This window comes from Aspergillus homomorphus (genome assembly GCF_003184865.1).
Source record: "Aspergillus homomorphus CBS 101889 unplaced genomic scaffold BO97scaffold_13, whole genome shotgun sequence".
Lineage (NCBI taxonomy): Eukaryota > Fungi > Ascomycota > Eurotiomycetes > Eurotiales > Aspergillaceae > Aspergillus > Aspergillus homomorphus.
The window spans coordinates 315246-331998 of record NW_020291899.1 but is presented as its reverse complement, the minus strand read 5'-3'; the positions used below and the strand labels follow the sequence as shown (position 1 = coordinate 331998).

At 55.0% G+C, this 16753-nt stretch overlaps 7 protein-coding genes and 1 non-coding gene across 8 annotated transcripts; 4 read left to right on the top strand and 4 right to left on the bottom strand.

Moving 5' to 3' along the window:
• Positions 1–881: 881 nt before the first annotated feature.
• On the top strand, positions 882–2702 carry BO97DRAFT_477264 (MFS transporter; the record flags this gene model as incomplete). The annotated part of the gene is made up of 1 exon (XM_025700534.1): positions 882–2702. One exon carries the CDS (start codon positions 882–884, stop codon positions 2523–2525), a length of 1644 nt encoding a protein of 547 aa, XP_025552589.1. The 3' UTR covers positions 2526–2702.
• Positions 2703–2764: 62 nt separating this feature from the next.
• On the bottom strand, positions 2765–6072 carry BO97DRAFT_366969 (Kha1p). Its single transcript, XM_025692638.1, has 3 exons — positions 4492–6072; positions 3580–4433; positions 2765–3510 (listed from the first exon to the last, which is right to left on the bottom strand). The coding sequence occupies exons 1-3, from the start codon at positions 5677–5679 to the stop codon at positions 2802–2804; spliced, it is 2751 nt and encodes a 916-aa protein (XP_025552588.1). The 5' UTR covers positions 5680–6072; the 3' UTR covers positions 2765–2801.
• Positions 6073–6912: 840 nt separating this feature from the next.
• BO97DRAFT_t114 lies at positions 6913–6983 on the top strand. The gene has a single exon. It is a non-coding gene; the product is annotated as a tRNA-His (tRNA).
• A 929-nt stretch (positions 6984–7912) lies between these two features.
• Positions 7913–9068, bottom strand: BO97DRAFT_413415 (uncharacterized protein; the record flags this gene model as incomplete). Its single annotated transcript, XM_025696289.1, has 2 exons — positions 7913–8537; positions 8698–9068. 2 exons carry the CDS (start codon positions 9066–9068, stop codon positions 7913–7915), a joined length of 996 nt encoding a protein of 331 aa, XP_025552587.1.
• A 1035-nt stretch (positions 9069–10103) lies between these two features.
• On the top strand, positions 10104–11761 carry BO97DRAFT_366964 (oxalate decarboxylase OxdC). Its single transcript, XM_025692637.1, has 3 exons — positions 10104–10504; positions 10564–10903; positions 10956–11761. The coding sequence occupies exons 1-3, from the start codon at positions 10124–10126 to the stop codon at positions 11606–11608; spliced, it is 1374 nt and encodes a 457-aa protein (XP_025552586.1). The 5' UTR covers positions 10104–10123; the 3' UTR covers positions 11609–11761.
• A 348-nt stretch (positions 11762–12109) lies between these two features.
• On the top strand, positions 12110–13676 carry BO97DRAFT_404903 (DUF500-domain-containing protein). Its single transcript, XM_025695063.1, has one exon. The coding sequence runs from the start codon at positions 12175–12177 to the stop codon at positions 13456–13458; it is 1284 nt and encodes a 427-aa protein (XP_025552585.1). The 5' UTR covers positions 12110–12174; the 3' UTR covers positions 13459–13676.
• On the bottom strand, positions 13671–15166 carry BO97DRAFT_38730 (purine and uridine phosphorylase). The gene has a single exon (XM_025693590.1). The coding sequence runs from the start codon at positions 15044–15046 to the stop codon at positions 13883–13885; it is 1164 nt and encodes a 387-aa protein (XP_025552584.1). The 5' UTR covers positions 15047–15166; the 3' UTR covers positions 13671–13882.
• Positions 15167–15340: 174 nt separating this feature from the next.
• On the bottom strand, positions 15341–16458 carry BO97DRAFT_450127 (SDR family NAD(P)-dependent oxidoreductase; the record flags this gene model as incomplete). Its single annotated transcript, XM_025698909.1, has 4 exons — positions 15341–15588; positions 15680–15760; positions 15809–15916; positions 15970–16458. 4 exons carry the CDS (start codon positions 16456–16458, stop codon positions 15502–15504), a joined length of 765 nt encoding a protein of 254 aa, XP_025552583.1. The 3' UTR covers positions 15341–15501.
• Positions 16459–16753: the final 295 nt, after the last annotated feature.

The following is a 16753-nucleotide window of genomic DNA, read 5'->3' as shown; positions in this document are numbered from 1 at the left end:
CGAGGATCTTTACAGATGATATTTCGAACTGACAGGATGAACCCTTTGCTCATCTTGTGAGGAGAAAGGGCTACTAATCTTCCCATCCCGGCAACGGACCGACAAGCAACCTTCCGAATTTAGCGACGGTGAGGATTTCGCCGAAGTCCAACCGAAACTTTGAATGGATGTTGCCCCCAAACGGCGTGGGGTGACCGAGTCGGCCCGATGGGGAAGGAGCCATTTGGAGCCCTGAGGCAAGTCGGGATGCCGAGGTGAAGTCATCCTCGGTCAACCTCCGATGCTGCTCTCAATGCTCTTCCCATTCACCACGAACATGGACATGAAAACCATCAGTTACTGCTATCAGCAATACGGAATGATGGCTAAAGATCCTCCATGCTCTAAAGCCACAGAGATTTGACATTGCGCAATGATCTCTGTGGATGTATAGCACATAAACTTCCCGTAGATATCTGCACGCTGGAGTAGTTTCCCCGAAGTTTATCAGCTTGGATCGACCGCAAACTCTGGTGACCCACCACCTTCCAGCGCCATCCTGGATCCACCTCGTGGAGCATTCCTGGCCAGGTACTGCGTTCCATACAATGAGGCGGATGACTTTTTCATTCCAGTTTCCTACTCTCCCAGTCCACCCCGACTTTATGACGCACCCCGGAAGTGCGTAGAGGGAAACCCTGACTCGGGTGGGCCGACACGAAAAAAAAAATACTGGAGAAGTCGGAATGCCGGATAGACGGGATCTCTTCCCCAGTGATTTGCTTGCCTTTTATATCCCGTCCCTGCCTGCTATCTGCCAGCCTTTCTTTCCACTCGACCTCACCTCTCCTCTTCTCTCTCCTTCCTCCTCCTTTCCTCCCTCCCTCCCACCTTTATTCACCATGGACAAGATGGACAAGTCTCAACCGGGCCTGTCCTCCCATACGGAAAACGCCTCCGCCGGCTCCTCCAGCCACATCGACTCCACCTGTAAGGGCCGCGTCGCCGGTGGAAAGTACCTCGAGGGACTCGATGACAGCCCCGCCGCTCAGGCGGACGGCCCCCTGCAGACCGTGGACTTCGACATGCCGTTGACCAAGACCGAGCGTATCGTTCAGGACGGCAACCAGTACATCGTCCTCGACTTCGTCCCTGGAGATAAGGAGAACCCTTTCAACTGGGATGGCAAGTACAAGGCTTTCATCTCTGCCTTGCTCTGTCTGATGACCTTGTTCATCGGTCTCGCAACTACGGCCTACAGTTCCGGATTGGGCGACATGGCTTCCGATCTGGGCGTTACTTCAGAAATCGCCCAACTGGGTCTGTTCCTCTTCAACTTCGTCTGCGCTCTTGCTCCCCTCTTCCTGGCTCCATTCTGTGAGTTGGCCGGTCGCCGTGTCATCTACGTCGGCGCATACTTCTGCTTCACCATTATGTTCATCGGCCTGTCCCTGGGTAAGAACATTGGTACCATCCTTGTCTGCCGCGCCCTGCTTGGTCTGTTCGGTTGCGTCGGCACCATCTTGGTCGGTGGTACCTTCGGTGATATGTACTACCCTCAGGACCGCGCCATTCCCGTTGCCACTTTCTCCTGGATCGCCATCTTCGGTACCGTGGCCGCCCCGATCTATGCCGGCTTCATCGACCAAGCCCTTCACTGGCGCTGGGTGGAGGGCATTCAGGGTCTTGCCAACATCCCTCTCGCCCTCGTCATCCTCTTCTTCCTCCCCGAAACCCGTGGCAGTGTCGCCCTCGGCAAACGTGCCAAGGAGCTCCGCACCCACACCGGCGACGACCGGTACGTGACCGAGAACGACCTCGAGGCGCCTTCGCTCAAGCACATGCTGCACAACTCCTCGGTTAAGGCGATCAAAATGCTCGTCACCGAGCCGGTCGTGTTCGCATTCGGTCTCTGGATCGCCTTCGCCTGGTTCCTCACCTTCCTGTTCCTCTCGGTTATCCCCATCACCTTCCAGGAGAAGAAGGGCTGGAACGAGGGTGTGTCTGGTCTGCCGTACATCGGTCTCTGCATCGGCTGCACCATCGGATTCGGCCTCAACTTCTTCCAGATTCGCAAGTACAACGAGCTATTCCAGGCGGGCAAGGCCCGGCCTGAGTCCCGTCTGTACGGCGCCCTGTACGGTGCCGTCTGGCTCCCCATCGGCCTGTTCATCTACTCCTTCACCCAATACGCGGAACTTCCCTGGATCGCGCCCGTCATCGCCCTGGTATTGATCTGCATCGGTATCTTCTTCATCTTCGAGAGTTGCTACAGCTACACCTCCGACTGCTACGGCGAGAGCTCTTCCTCCGCCATTGCCGGCCAGGGTTTCATGCGTAACACCCTGGGTGCTGTCTCGCCCCTCTTCGCCTCGCAGTTCTTCCACAACGTCGGCAGCCAGTACGCCGGCTTGATTCTGGCGCTGATCGCCACCGCCCTGACTCTGATCCCGTACGTCCTGTTCATGTACGGACCCAAGCTGCGGCTCAAGTCCAAGTTGGCCAGCCGGGTCAGCCATGCCGGTGAAGACCTCGAGAAGGTCTAATGATGTGAAATGAACGAGAGAAATTTGATTTTTTTGGATCCTGCCGGTCAGGGTTGCTTGACCAGGCCATGTTAGCCATGCATTTTGTTTGAAGTACATAAGATCATGCCAGGGTTTGATGCCCTCAATGTTTTGCACATACATAAATCTATTATCATATGAATCCAAGCAATTTCCACTTTACCTTTTGGTTCAATACGTAATGACGAGCAAGTAAGGCAAGATCAAGTTCAAGTAGCGGGGTATCTATATCGTGTATGTTCCGTTGCATGTAGCTCATTTACTCTGCATCACCAGCACGTTGCCCACGATGCGGTTCTCCTTCTTGACCAGCGCCTGGCCCAGGACGCCGAGCACACGAGCGGCCTCGGAGCCGACCTCCACCTGTGCGCTGTCCGGGCTGGGCGAGACACTCTGGTCCAGAGTCGGATGTCTCCGGCCGACGACGACCAGGTTGCCAGCCTTGTGATGCGACCGGATCATCTCCTCCTTGACCTGCTCGACAATGGAGGCGACAGCCTCGTCCTCCGTCTTGACGCTCGTCTTCTTGAAGATCACGCGATCCAGCACCTCCTCGTCCAGCGACTCCTTCATCATAGATAGGAAGACAGCATCCGACTCAATCTCCCCGGGGCGCAGCACGCCACCTCCATTCTCCCCCGAACTCACGCCAGCCTTGCCCTTCTTCTTCCCAGCTGCAGTCGCGACTTCAAGATGCACCACCGACACAGTCACCAACTCGCACCTCGCAACCTGGCACACAAACCGAACAGCCAAGCGATCATCCCTGCCCCCGAGGAACGGCACAACAATATGATGCGCCTTGGCCGCGCCTTGGCCGCCCGCCCCACCGCCACCCCACACCGACGAGCTCCTTTGCACGCTCATCGCGCCCAACGACGGGCGATGCCTTACGCCCGCCTTCCCTGCATTGCCCTGACTGAACGTATACGGATTCCTCTCGACCAAAACCCCGACATTAGCACTCACGCCGCCTCCACCGCCCCCACCAGCACCATTACTACCACCGGCCCCACCATCTGCCGCCGCCGACGCCCCATCCAACACGGCCCCCACAAACGCAGCATACGGCAACCCATCGCCGAACCGCGCCCCCTCCTGAAGAGGCGAGTAGGGCAGATGATACTGCTCAGTCATAAGGCCCGTCTCGCTCCACGGCAACAGCACAAGATCAGCAGCCTCTTCGCGCGCCAACCCGACAACGGTATCCGCGAACGAGTGCTCCGGCACGACCGAGACGCCCGCCACGAGCGCCAGATCGTGCCACTGGCCGAACGCCCGGAAGGTGTTCACCACCGGGTCCATCAGCGTGTACTGCTCGATCTCCGATACCTTCATCACGCTGGAGTCGCGGTCTGTCAGCTCTAGGAGGCGTACGCCGTGTACTTGTAGCGTCGGGTGGGCGGCGTCTAGTTCCTCGATTTCCGTGTTCGCCGTCGCGGATTCGTCTGCGTCTTTTGTGGCTGTTTCGTTGTCGGTTGGTGCGGTGGTCGGCGTGAGTTTGTCGGGGTGGGTGCGTGGGTGCGTGGTTGTGCTTGTGGTGTTGGGTGCGAGGAGCCCTGCTAGTGTGCATAGGCCCGATAGTCCGTCGAGGCGGAGGTAGACGAGCAGGTTGCGCACGGGGTGTCCGCTGTACGGGTGCTCGTGGTGATGTGCGTGGTGTGACGCCTTCGCGGCTGTGATGCTGTCGGTGCGGCTGTCTGGTGGTAGCGGTTGGCCTGTCGCCCAGTCGATCTCGCCGCGTCGCCACCGGTCGACTTTGATTTGGTACCATTTGGGGTATAGGGCTACGGTTAGGGGGGTGGTCGCGAACGTCGTTACGAGTGCCATGACTACGAACATGGTGAAGGTGCGCGTGCTGAGGATTTTGGCTTGTAGGCCGATGTTCTGGGTCCGGGGGTTAGTGTATGTGTGTGAGTTGAGGTAGGGGAAATGGAGACGGTACCAAGACGATCAGCTCGACCAGGCCCTTGCAGCTCATCAGCACGCCGATCGAGAAACTCTCGCGCCACAGTAGCCCGTTCAGTCGCGAGGCCAGCGCGCCGCCGGTGACTTTGGCGATGAAGGCGATGGCGATGATGGCGATGACGTACCCCCACACGGTGCCGTTATCCAACAGCCCCAAGTTGGTCTGCAGCCCGCTCAGGGTGAAGTACAGCGGCAGGAAGAGGGCAGCGACCAAGTCCTCGATCTTTTCGGTCAGCTTGATGGCGAAGCCGCCCTCGTGCGGACACAGCAGGCCGATCAGGAACCCGCCGAAGATGGCGTGCACGCCGATGACCTGGGTGAAGAAGGCCGAGGCCAGCGCGATCAGCAGCGTCAGCGCCACGACCGACTGGCTGGGCCCCTTCTGCAGGCTGCCAGTGTGGGCCAGGAAGCGCAGGAACAGCGGCCGGAACACGAAGACCAGGAACAGCACGTAGCCCACGCACACCAGCAGCACCCACAGCGCTGTCAGCCCGGACCCCGCGTTGACCAGCGCCACGCACAGCGCCAGCAGGATCCAGCCCACCACGTCGTTGCCCACGCCCGCCGACAGCACGATCACCCCGACATTGGTACCCAGCAGTTTGAGCTCCGTCAGGATCCGGCACAGCACGGGGAACGCCGTGATCGCCATCGCGATGCCGATGAACAGTAGGTACGTGCCGAAGTTGATGTCCACCGTGTCCGGCTCGTTGCGGAACGCATTGTACAGCCCGTACGCGATCGCGCACCCCAGCCCGAACGGCAGCACCATCCCTGCCGCTGACACGCTGATCGCCACGCGCCAGTTGCTGATCAGAAACCGCAGGTTGGTTTCGAGGCCCACTAGGAATAGGAAGAGGATCAGCCCGAGGTTGGCGACGAGGTTTAGTCCCGGGATCGAGGCTGTGGGGAAGATTGCTTCCGTGAAGCCCGGGATGCGACCCATCACCGATGGGCCCAGGATCACGCCCGCGATGACTTCCGCGATGACGCGCGGCTGGCGGATCTTGGACAACGGCCAATGGAGTAGACGGCAGAGCACGATGATGATGCTCGCTTGGATAATGAAGAGGATGATCGGGTTGGACGAGTCATAGACGCTGGGATTGCTGCCCTCCAGGATCCCGGCCTGGGATTTGACCTTGGTGGTCGAGTTGCTCGCCATGATGTCCCAGTAGAGGTCAACCTCTAACAAGGATGATGGGAGCGGTTGACACGGGGGTAGGGGACTGTAGATCTAGGGGAATTTATTTGAAGGGAAAGGTAAAGGAGAGAAATACGGTGGGACAGAAAGAGAAAGCAAGAGGGAGGAGGAGAGATAAGGAGTAGAAAAGTGAAACCCAAGAGCGACTGGACTGTGGGGGAGCCCACGTGGAGGCGGTCGGACATTCACTGAATTTCACTCACACCTCTCGGCAGCGATAACGTGATACCGCCTTCAAGTTTTTCTTTGTTGGAGCTCAAAAGTACACCCACTCCGGAATTGCAGTTCCACCTGCGGTTGAAGGGATTGCCGAGCAATCGCACGAGGATTGAGGCGGTATGCTGCGCACACACCTTCGAAGTCGAGTTGTAAGATGGTGTTAATTAATGTACTTACCCTCACTCACTATTGAATCCTGCCATGACCTTTGCAACGACTGTCCAGGATGCCCTTTTTAGGGTGAACAGCGATCGCTGAAATCCCCGCCAAGGAGTCTGGCCCCAATGCGGTTCCGGGGTTGCTGCAAATGCAATCACTCCCCCAGGAATTCTCCCCAGCCACCCCACCAAGCCATGTCCCTCATCCGGTCAACTCAACTCAACTGTCAACTGATCTCCGTTCTCGTATTCATACTTTACCTCTCCTTCAACTGTGGTTGGCAGCCGCTGGGATCCGCCTAAACTGTGGTTTGAGTCGTGATGTTCAGCCAAGGGCTAGACTTGTCACCTGATGCTAGGACTCCGATCATGCGGAAGAGCCACCTCTCAGAAAGGATAGATAACGCCATGCGCCCATTCACGCCACAACACAATAGACGACAGGTCTGAGAGTAATTCTAATCCTCAAGTTGCGAGCATCCGGCAAGAAGGCGCAGATTGCTGCCTGTCGGGTTCAGAAGTGAAGCTGACACCCTGGCCGTACCAAGGTTCAGCCCCGTTCTGATTGGCGGGACAGAAGCCCCAGCCTGGAGGCATGGTTCTTTATTGTCGCACTTCTTTGGCAATCAACAATCAATAGACTAGTGGAGGGGGACAGCATCGGGTAGAAATGTGGGTGTAGTATAGCCTGGTTTTGGTACCGCAACGCCTGAGTTAGGAGGCCCAAACTTGACCCGAGTTTCGATTAGGGGGGGACCTATGATTACTATGTGTGGTACTACAGATTCCATGAGTTCGAGCAGCCTTCACAACAACAGGTGCTGTGGTCTAGTGGTATGACGTCACGTTGTGGCCGTGCCAGCCCCGGTTCGATTCCGGGCAGCGCCACTTTCTTTTTCGTCCTTTTTTTTTCTTTCTTTTTCCTTTCTTTTTTTTTTTTGGCACATGTCGTGTTGAGGCCGCTTTCTCAGCTGTTGTGCATTTTCTGAGAGCTTACATCTTTCTTTGGAGTACAAAATGACTGAATGCGAAAAGACCCAAATGAGACTGTGATGCAATCTGCTCATGTGGGTGATGTTGCACGGTCGCATACAATATATCTCTGTGCGGGTAAGCCAAGCAACACTATCCTGTTCACCCACTCTCTCTTCATGTCTGACCCTGCTTCCTCAAGACCACTACAGCTATCGAACGCAGATCTCTCTAGCAACAGTTATCACATTCGCCATATATATACGTCGTTCTGATCGAGCTTCACCTTCTCTTCCCGTGATGAAACAGACCAGTGTCGCGTTGTCTATCCAACCGAGAATGGCCTTGGACTCACCAGGCCCTCATGCGGTAGCATAGGGATTCCGTCCTGTCATGCAACCGGTGCAAAGAAAGATACAATCATGCCTACGATAATATTGATAAGTTGCAGCCTGACCTCGCCTAACCATCTCGATCACCTAAAGAGAGAGATTGCCGAAGAGACAATGTTATCAGAAACGCATATCGAATTCAAATGGCGATCACAAGCCATTGGCAGCAGCTGGCTACAAGATATCAATCTCGCTAATCATACAGAAAAACTAAGCAAAATCACCGTCCTCTTCTAAAATGTCCCCAAACAACTATCCTTCCAACACGTTGTCCCCACACAGGCATCAACCTCTACTTTCTCACATAGATAGCCATCTTTGCAAAGCCTGGATGTTCCGGAAAGTCAAAAATATCATAAGACTCCGCAATCGCCTTAACGACTCTATTGGTAACTGGATCGTTAACCCTAGGCTCGTTAGCACCACCACCTTGATAAATCGAGCCAGAGAGACTCACGAGTTGATGCGCGTAATATCCTCCCAGATAATAATAGCAGGACGAGCGATCTCAAGCACGATCTCCTTCACAGGGACATCAGACGCACAAGTGAAGACGATAGACTCATCCTCCACATCCAAGAAACCCTGCGGATCATCCACGACCTTCATGTCCAGCGCCATCAGTGTCTCCTTATCCCACTCTTTGTAATTTGGATCCTGAACCGAGCAAGCCAACAGTTCCTCGCACAGGCCATCGCCACCACCCACCCCGAACAGGTTCATGATCAGCAAAAGCATCGCATGCTGGATTCCCGCTGCAAACTCGCCGAAGATCGATCCGCAGGAGAACGCCACCAGGTTGTCGATCGTGTGTCGGGACCGCACCGCGATGAGCGTCTCCTTGACTGTTGTCCAGGCATTGCTTGTCTCCCAGTCGTTGATTGCCTCTTCAAGAAGGTCCAGGATGATCTCGGGATTGATGGGTGGTAGTTGCATGATCTCCCCGGTTCCTGGGTACAGGTACTGCTTGACGTGCATTGGCAGGACGCGGCAGTATGAGGCTGGGTTCAGGGACGACTCGCTGCAGGCTTGGGTGATGAGGATGTTCCACGGGACGTAGACTAGTCGGACGGGGCCACTGCAGTTCAGAAGCTGGTGAGTTTCACGGTGCTCAAGTTTGCCAAGTCGATGAAGGGCTGATCCAACTCCCTCTCATGGGGAAAAATGAGCCATCCAAAGTAAGCAAGACACCATCCCATCCTCTTGTCAGCCCGCAAGGCCGGAAATCGAGTACTCACTTTACATATTGGAACTCCATATGGTTCGACACTTGCCCGAAAGCCGGCTCGAACTCAACCGGTGTACCATCTACTCCGATCGATGTGTACCTTTCGCCAGACTGGAGGGGGCGCGCGAGCTGGGCTTGCATCTCTCGGAGAAATTCCTTGGTGAAGAACGGCTCGCCTTCCTGGTCAAAGCGTATAAGGTTCATAGCAACCTGGAACGGACTCAGGGACGCGGGGTTGTACATCGGAGGCCCCAGCCAATGCGCCTCCATCTTCTGGTGGGCAATCGCTCTGGGAACACGACGGGATGTCGGAAGCATATGGACGGGCCCTGCCGCGCCTATGTCTATCAGGTGGGGTAGCATATTGGAAGGGCGGTCCATGTTGCCTGAAGCGAAAGTAAGGTGGATAGGTGGGTAGGTAGATAGGTGGATTGTGGACTGTGTTGATGTCGAAATGGACCTGCGCCCAGTGAGGAGAAACGTGGTTCTTTTATAGACATACATGGGAGTCTGGAAATGACATGAAGGAAGCCTACTGTTCACTGATAACTGTTGTATATTCACAAGATCTCTATATATTTCATGCCTGAGGCATGAAGCTTTCCGTCAAGCACACCCACCCACAGCCTATACATTGATCACGATAGGTTTAGCGTAGATCACCGTGCACCGGGAGTGTAATGTTCCGTTCCGGTCTGAGCAGGCAGCCACACGCCGTAACTGAGTGAATAACACTTTGCGCGGGACATAAATATTGACAATGTTGGTTCAAATACATACATTCGAAGTAGGTGCCGGTGAGCATTGATACTGCCCCATCTACGATTGAACGTCAGCTAGGGGACTCCTTTGCGCCTAATACGAAGCCAACCGATCCCAACAAATATCTCTCCGTAATCTGATTGATATATTTCTCTCAGATGTCGAAACCTGGAGTCTGGAAATAGTCCAAAAAGATGCCAAGGGGGAGGTCTCATTTCTAAATCTGGCACGCCTTGGCTGCCTCTTCGGCGGGAGAGCCACTTTCGCGACAGACCCCCACAATACAACTCGTGGAGCAGGTAGCCAAGCAATCCCAGACAGCTTAGAGCGCAGATGTCATTAGTTGATAGAACAACTGACCGCAAAATGGTAAAATTGGTGGGAGAATAGGGGGAAGTGGTGGTGACGTCGAAATGAGTATGACGTGCCCTGGCCCTATAGGGCTGAGGCATCTGCCAATCACTTTGCCCCCCCACTCAGACAAGCAACTTAGGCCAAGCTCTTTCCATTACGATGAGTCCCCACTTTATGACCGGTTTCTCCTTCCACGTTGTCGGAAAGCCCGGAAGCAGGGATATTCGCTCACCATGGACGTATTAATAGGGGGTCGATCGTTCTGAAGATCTGGCCTGAGATTTTTCCCTGCCCCCAAGGCACTTTTTCCACCCCCAACCATGCAGCTGCCATCGATTTCTACTCAATCCCTCCTGACGATAGTGGCCGTGGCTGGCCTTGTCGGTTATAGCTATGCAGGCCCGGTTCCTAACGACGCTTATCAGCAGTTATTGAAGATCCCTGCCTCGTCGCCATCCACTTTCTTCAGCAAGGAACCCTTCTCCCCAGGCCACCGCGATCCCTGGGACCACAAGGTCGATTCCATCGGCGAAGATCGAGAACCCCTTCCCTGGCGCATGGGCGATGGCGCCTCCATGATGGGACCGCGTAACAAGGACCGCGAGCGCCAGAATCCCGATCTCGTCCGGCCTCCAAGCACTGACCACGGCTCACTACCCAACATGAGATGGTCGTTTGCGGACTCGCACGTGCGAATCGAGGTGAGTGACACCGAGATACAACCTACAGGTCTACAGGACACACGGCTAACTCTCCGAAGGAGGGTGGCTGGACGCGACAGACCACAGTTCGCGAGCTCGGGACAAGCAAAGAGCTGGCCGGGGTCAACATGCGACTAGACAAAGCGGTTTACCGAGAATTGCATTGGCATGTCGAGGCCGAATGGGCCTACGTTCTAGCCGGAGAGGTGCGCGTGACCGGTATTGACCTCGACGGGAATGCCTTTATCGATGATCTCGAAAAGGGGGATCTCTGGTACTTTCCATCCGGTCATCCGCACAGCCTGCAGGGCCTGGGCGAGAACGGCACCGAGTTTCTCCTGATCTTCGACGATGGAGGTTTCAGTGAAGAGTCAACCTTCCTGTTGACCGACTGGATGGGTATGTTGTCTGACACCTTGAACTTTTAACCTTACTAACACCGTCGGAACAGCACACACTCCCAAGGCAGTGCTAGCCGAGAACTTCCGCCTGCGCCCGCAGCTGTTTAAGAACATTCCGACTAGCGAGAAGTACATCTTCTCCGGCTCTCATCCAGGTTCTATCTCGAAGGAAGTCCCACCGAACTTCAAGCCCTCCAAGCAACGCTTTACCCATAAGATGCTCGCCCAAGAGCCCGAACACACATCCGGTGGAGAGGTGCGCATCACCGACTCCTCCAATTTCCCCATCTCCAAGACGGTAGCTGCCGCGCATCTGACCATCCAACCTGGCGCGCTGAGGGAGATGCACTGGCACCCCAATGCGGACGAGTGGTCCTACTACATTCGAGGTCGTGCGCGAGTCACGATTTTCGCGGCCGAGGGAAACGCTCGCACGTTCGATTACGTGGCTGGGGACGTAGGAATCGTGCCTCGGAACATGGGCCACTTTATTGAGAACTTGTCAGATGATGAAGAGGTGGAAGTGCTGGAGATTTTTCGCGCAGATCGGTTCAGGGACTTTTCGCTATTTCAGTGGATGGGTGAGACTCCGCGGCGTAATGTTGCTGAGCACTTATTTGCTGAGGATCCTGAGGCAGCGCGGGAATTCTTGAAGAGCGTTGAGAGTGCTGAGAAGGATCCCATCCGGAATACGTTGGTTTAATGAGCCATAAGTAACTCGGATAAAGAGGGAGTTGGCCTTGTACTTTATAGCTTGCAACGTAAGACCATGTCGAAATAATTGCAATGATTGCGGATTTGAGATAGAGCGATGTCGTCGACGTCATAGTTCACGATAAGCGATAAGCGATAAATGATAAGCCCGTGGCTGGATGATAGGCCATGATGGGATATGAATGCATGCATGCATGCCTTCTCTTCTCCCGGGGTTGCCAGTATGTACTCCTTGCTCCCTCCGCTCACATGCAAGAGACCCAAAATTCAGCCAAACACCGCAGTTTGGGCAGACAACCGAAAATATTGTCTATTTGGATTGTGGCGATGAAATCATGAACCCACTTGTTCGGCCTATTTTCAAGGTGGGGGAAGGGCGCTAAGCCTTAAGCAGAAACGATTACGAAGGCTTAGCAGCCCCCATAAATCAAATAATGTTGGTGCCTTCGACGTCAGCCACCAACAATACATATAAGAAGTCACAGGCGCCAAAACCCCCTCTCAACCTTCCCTCTAATTCTCCTCACCAACAATCACCATCTTTCACATCCCACAATGTCTCAACCACAAACCAACCCCAGTTCCACAGGCAAGATGTGGGACAAGACCAAAGTCTTCGGCAAGAAGACCTTCGACAAAGGATGGGAGGCCCTGGACAAGCTGGGCGGTCCCGTGAACCGCCTATCCAACAAACTGGGCGCAGAAGCCTTCTGGCCCATGTCCATCGACAAGGAGAGCGACAAGGCGGCGCGGATCCTGCGCAGCTTCTGCAAGGAGGGGGTGTACATCGACGAGAAGGCCGAGAGCGCGCCGCCCGTCAGCGGGCCCGAGGCCTCCAAGGAGAAGGAGAAGATCGATAAGCCGCGGGGCAAGCAGAAGGTGCTGAAGAAGATCCCGGCGGAAGTCATCCGGCAGGCGAAGGGACTTGCCATCTTCACGGCGATGCGATGGGGCTGGGGCTTCAGCGGCGCGGGGGGTAGCGGTGTTCTGATCGCGCGCGACCCGCAGTCGGGCCAGTGGACGGAGCCCTCGGGCATCCTCCTGCACACGGCGGGCGTGGGCTTCCTGGCGGGCGCGGACATCTACGACTGCGTGATGGTGATCAACACGTACGAGGCGCTGGAGGCCTTCACCAAGCTGCGGGTCACGCTGGGGAGCGAGGTCAGTGTCGCGGCCGGCCCGATCGGCATGGGCGGCGTCGTTGAGAGCGAGGTGCACAAGCGCCGCGCCCCCATCTGGACCTACATGAAGTCTAAGGGTCTATACGGCGGTATTCAGATTGATGGGTCGATCATCGTCGAGCGCAGCGATGAGAATGAGAAGTTCTACGGCCGCCGAGTGCCAGTTAAGGATATCATCGCCGGGCAGGTCCGCTCGAATAACCCCTCCGTGAGAGGCCTGGTGCATACCATCCATTCCGCCGCGGGCCAGGCCAACTTCGATCAGGCGCCGGCTGGTGTGCAGATTCCCACCGGCCCCAGTCCGAGCGATATCCCCCCGGAGCAGCTGGCTAACAGCGACATGTTTCACGCTCAGGCGCCCGGCGCGCCCCCGCCTGAGGCCGTGCAGCACCATCCGGAGCAGTATCAGATTCCGCCGAACAGTAACCTTCCTTACAATCCACCCAGCCAGGGGCAATACCACCCTGAGCAATATAATCAGGGCCCGCCCAACCCCCATGTGGGTTACAATCAGGGCCCGCCGTCTGGTCCGCAATACCATCCCCAGCATTACAACCAAGGACCGCCCAATACCAATGTGTCCTACAATCAAGCACCACCGGAGAATGCGCAGTACTATTCGGGACAGCACAACCAGGTACCGCAAAACAGGTACTGAGATACAGGGAGCGGATTGGAGAATGTTACCAAGTGCGAGGGCTTGCTTTCTATGGTTATCGGACTAGCACGTTTATTTGAGTTTTACACATTCATTGGCATGTGGCATCTGATAGCGCTTATTGTAATGACTCTATTCTGCATTGAATGACTGTCACGAACAGAAATATGATTTGCCTGGTGCTATGCATGCAACGCGGGGTGACGATTCTGTCGAGCGATGCTCCAACACAACCCTCCTCCTATAGGCATAACAATATCGTAGCCTGCGACTAGATTGAAGTTTTACTTAGGGACTTCTAGCCAACCGCTCCTCGCAGAAGAACAATTTCTAAATGTTAGGACACAACTCGCATGCATTCAGGGCCTCACGACATGACTCATTTTGTCGGTTAGATCCATAGCGCTGATTCCAGCCCTCCACGCTACACATATACCCATAGAAGCACGACGGCCAGAACAATGCCAATAACAGCGTTCGCAAAGTGGATCTGCACCACGAATTCACAAGAAGATTGATGATGTCTCGCGGGCAAGAGCACCACTTTCGTACCGGCAGTCCCTTCACCAGAGTTCTGGTCTGATGGTTGAAATCCTCCTAGGAGCGCCTTTACACAGCAAGCCGCACTTAACGCAGCATAATGCTGCCACGTTTTACTCTTGTGACTATCCGCATAGTCGCAGACCCCCTTGATAATAACAGAAGGGAGATACAGATCCACCTCGGCGCCCTCCATCTCGAACCCAATGACCCCGTGATCCGCTGCAAACTTGTCTCGATCCTTACCGGACCTCATCACCATGTCGCTGGAAGCAATGGTGCCGTAATGCACCCTCGGATGGGTGCATATGTCGCTGGCACCATCCGAACGACGCCGGATCTCGTGGGTAACCAGATGTCGCGCACATCCCAGTAGATCACAGGAAAGGTGGATAGTACCCAGACACCCCGGACCATCTATGCGACTGTACCTGCTGCACAGATCACAGGGTATACTGGCCGGATGCCGGTGTTGATAGTATGCCGGGAAGAGCTGATCTTGCTCAGCTCCGGGGTACTGATATTGTTCATCAGCCGAGGCTTTCTGAGCGATCCTCAAGTATACCGCAAGCTCGGCTTCTAAGCGATGCGTGTCGCGTACGAGCTCCGATTTGTCGTTCCAGTTGTCTGTTTCATTGAATTCCCACCGGAGAAGATTGCTCAATCCAGCTTCTCGATCTAGCCCATCGTTACTGATGAGCACGTCCCCAAGGAAGATATCGCGTCCATCCGGAAGTTGAGGAACTGCGCCACAGATTCCCACCACAAGTGCAATTTTAATTTCTTTGAAGGTATATCTCAGATATCCCGACGCGATCGTGCCGTTCAACGTCCCCATGCCAGACATCTGAACCACGACGACATGATGCGGGCCTATTCGCCCAAGGGTGTAGATATTCGTATCGTCGGAATGTCTGGTATAGATGTCTTGCGTTCCTTCGTAGACCTCGTCCAGAATAGCTTTCACGGCATCTGCTTCCAGGGGTAGAGCGCATATGATGGCAATGCGAATCCGGATACAAGCTGTGACTTGGGATGGACGGTTCATTGACGCGGAGGGTGGCGGGGGCAATTATAGGTATGAAGAGCTATGGGGGAGACAGGCTTGTTATTACTGCAAACTGTGTCGTGGCCAATGGCTTACGCGCTGAGGGCTGCGCTGTGACCGTTTAAGTATAAGGCTGACAGCGTGTTAGCGCGACTGGGCGGGCGCTTGCGGCTTCTTTCCCTGCGAATGGATGACTTCGGCGTGAATTTTGCAGTAAATGGGATCTAGATGCGAATACGTCAAGTTTAATTCTTTGACAAATACTTAGAGTTGCCAGGGCCAGGGCGCAGTGAACGAGTGCGCGTCTTTGATCTTTCGACACTAAGAGTTGGCACGGTGAGATGTGATTCAGCTACACGATCTCAAGCCGCCAAGTGGTCCAACAAGAAGCCAAAGTGAGCTCCATGTGGCACTATACGGACTCAGGTGCACATGAAACCATTCCTTAACCATATTCACAGCGAGAAGCCGGCGTCGATAATGATGTTCTGCCCTGTAACCGAGGGACTCGTCGCCAAGAAACGCACTTGGTCTGCTACATCCTGTAATCGAGTTAGCGACCGTGTTTCCTGCTAGAAAGTCTACCCAGGAACGTTTAGACGGAGGCGGACCGAAGGGCAGAAGATCACCAACCTCGGGAGTCGCAAAGCGCTTAAGCGCATTCTGTTCTTGTACTGACCGGAGTTTCACTTCCGAGAATTGACGTCCCCAGTCCTAAAATCGTCAGTCACAGTTCCTTTGCATTTGAGCATAATTGCCCACCGTCAGAAGAACTCCTGGAGCGACGGAATTCACTCTAATCTTCGGAGCAGCGATCATTGCCAAGCTGCGGACTAGATGGATCAACGCAGCCTTGGTGACAGCATAAGGCTGAAAAGACTTAGCACTTCAACCTCAGTCGTAATTTGGAATCATAACCATACCAAACTACTTCCACTAGGCTTCACCCCCGCGACGGAAGCCGTAGCCACAAAAGCTCCCTCCGTCGCATCCAAATACGGCCGCGCCGCATGAAACAGATGAAAATGGCTCTTCACATTGATCTGGAAACATCTATCCCAGTCTCCATCATTATCCGCCTCGTCCAGATTCATGAAGTTCGTCATCCGGGTCCAGCCCGCATTCGAGACGACGACATCGAGTCTCCCGAATGCGTGCACAGTATCCGCCACCACGCGAGAAATGTCCTCCCGACTGCCCATATCACCCTTCAGCGCGATGAAACTCGGATCTGAAGTCTGTGGCAACGGTGAGAGCTTCGCCAGCTCTTGAATGAGGGCGTTTGCCGCTGCGACGTCAGAATGATAGTTGATAGCCACACGCATGTGGGCGTCACGGGCTAGAACGCGTGCGACGGCTGCACCCACCCCCCTCGAGCCGGCGGTTACGAGGGCCACTTTTGTCGCGGACATAATAAAGAACTGCAGATTCTAGGTGATTTTTGAACGACACTGATAATAGAGGGGTCGCCTTGGGTTTTAGAGGGAACCCCATATTCCTCCGCATCCGAGGGGGGCAGTTCGGCTCCACATCGGGACCGAGCTCGAATTGCCCAGGTTGAGGTTGTCCACTTCTATCCACACTCCGAATGTCCATCGGAGAGAATGCCGACTCTGCTGCTTGCAGTAATTTGCTCATCAACCGTTCGGACTTGCTTCCGAGCTTGTTGAGGACCGCGGGTGCTGGCGCGGGGCATAAAGTCGCGCA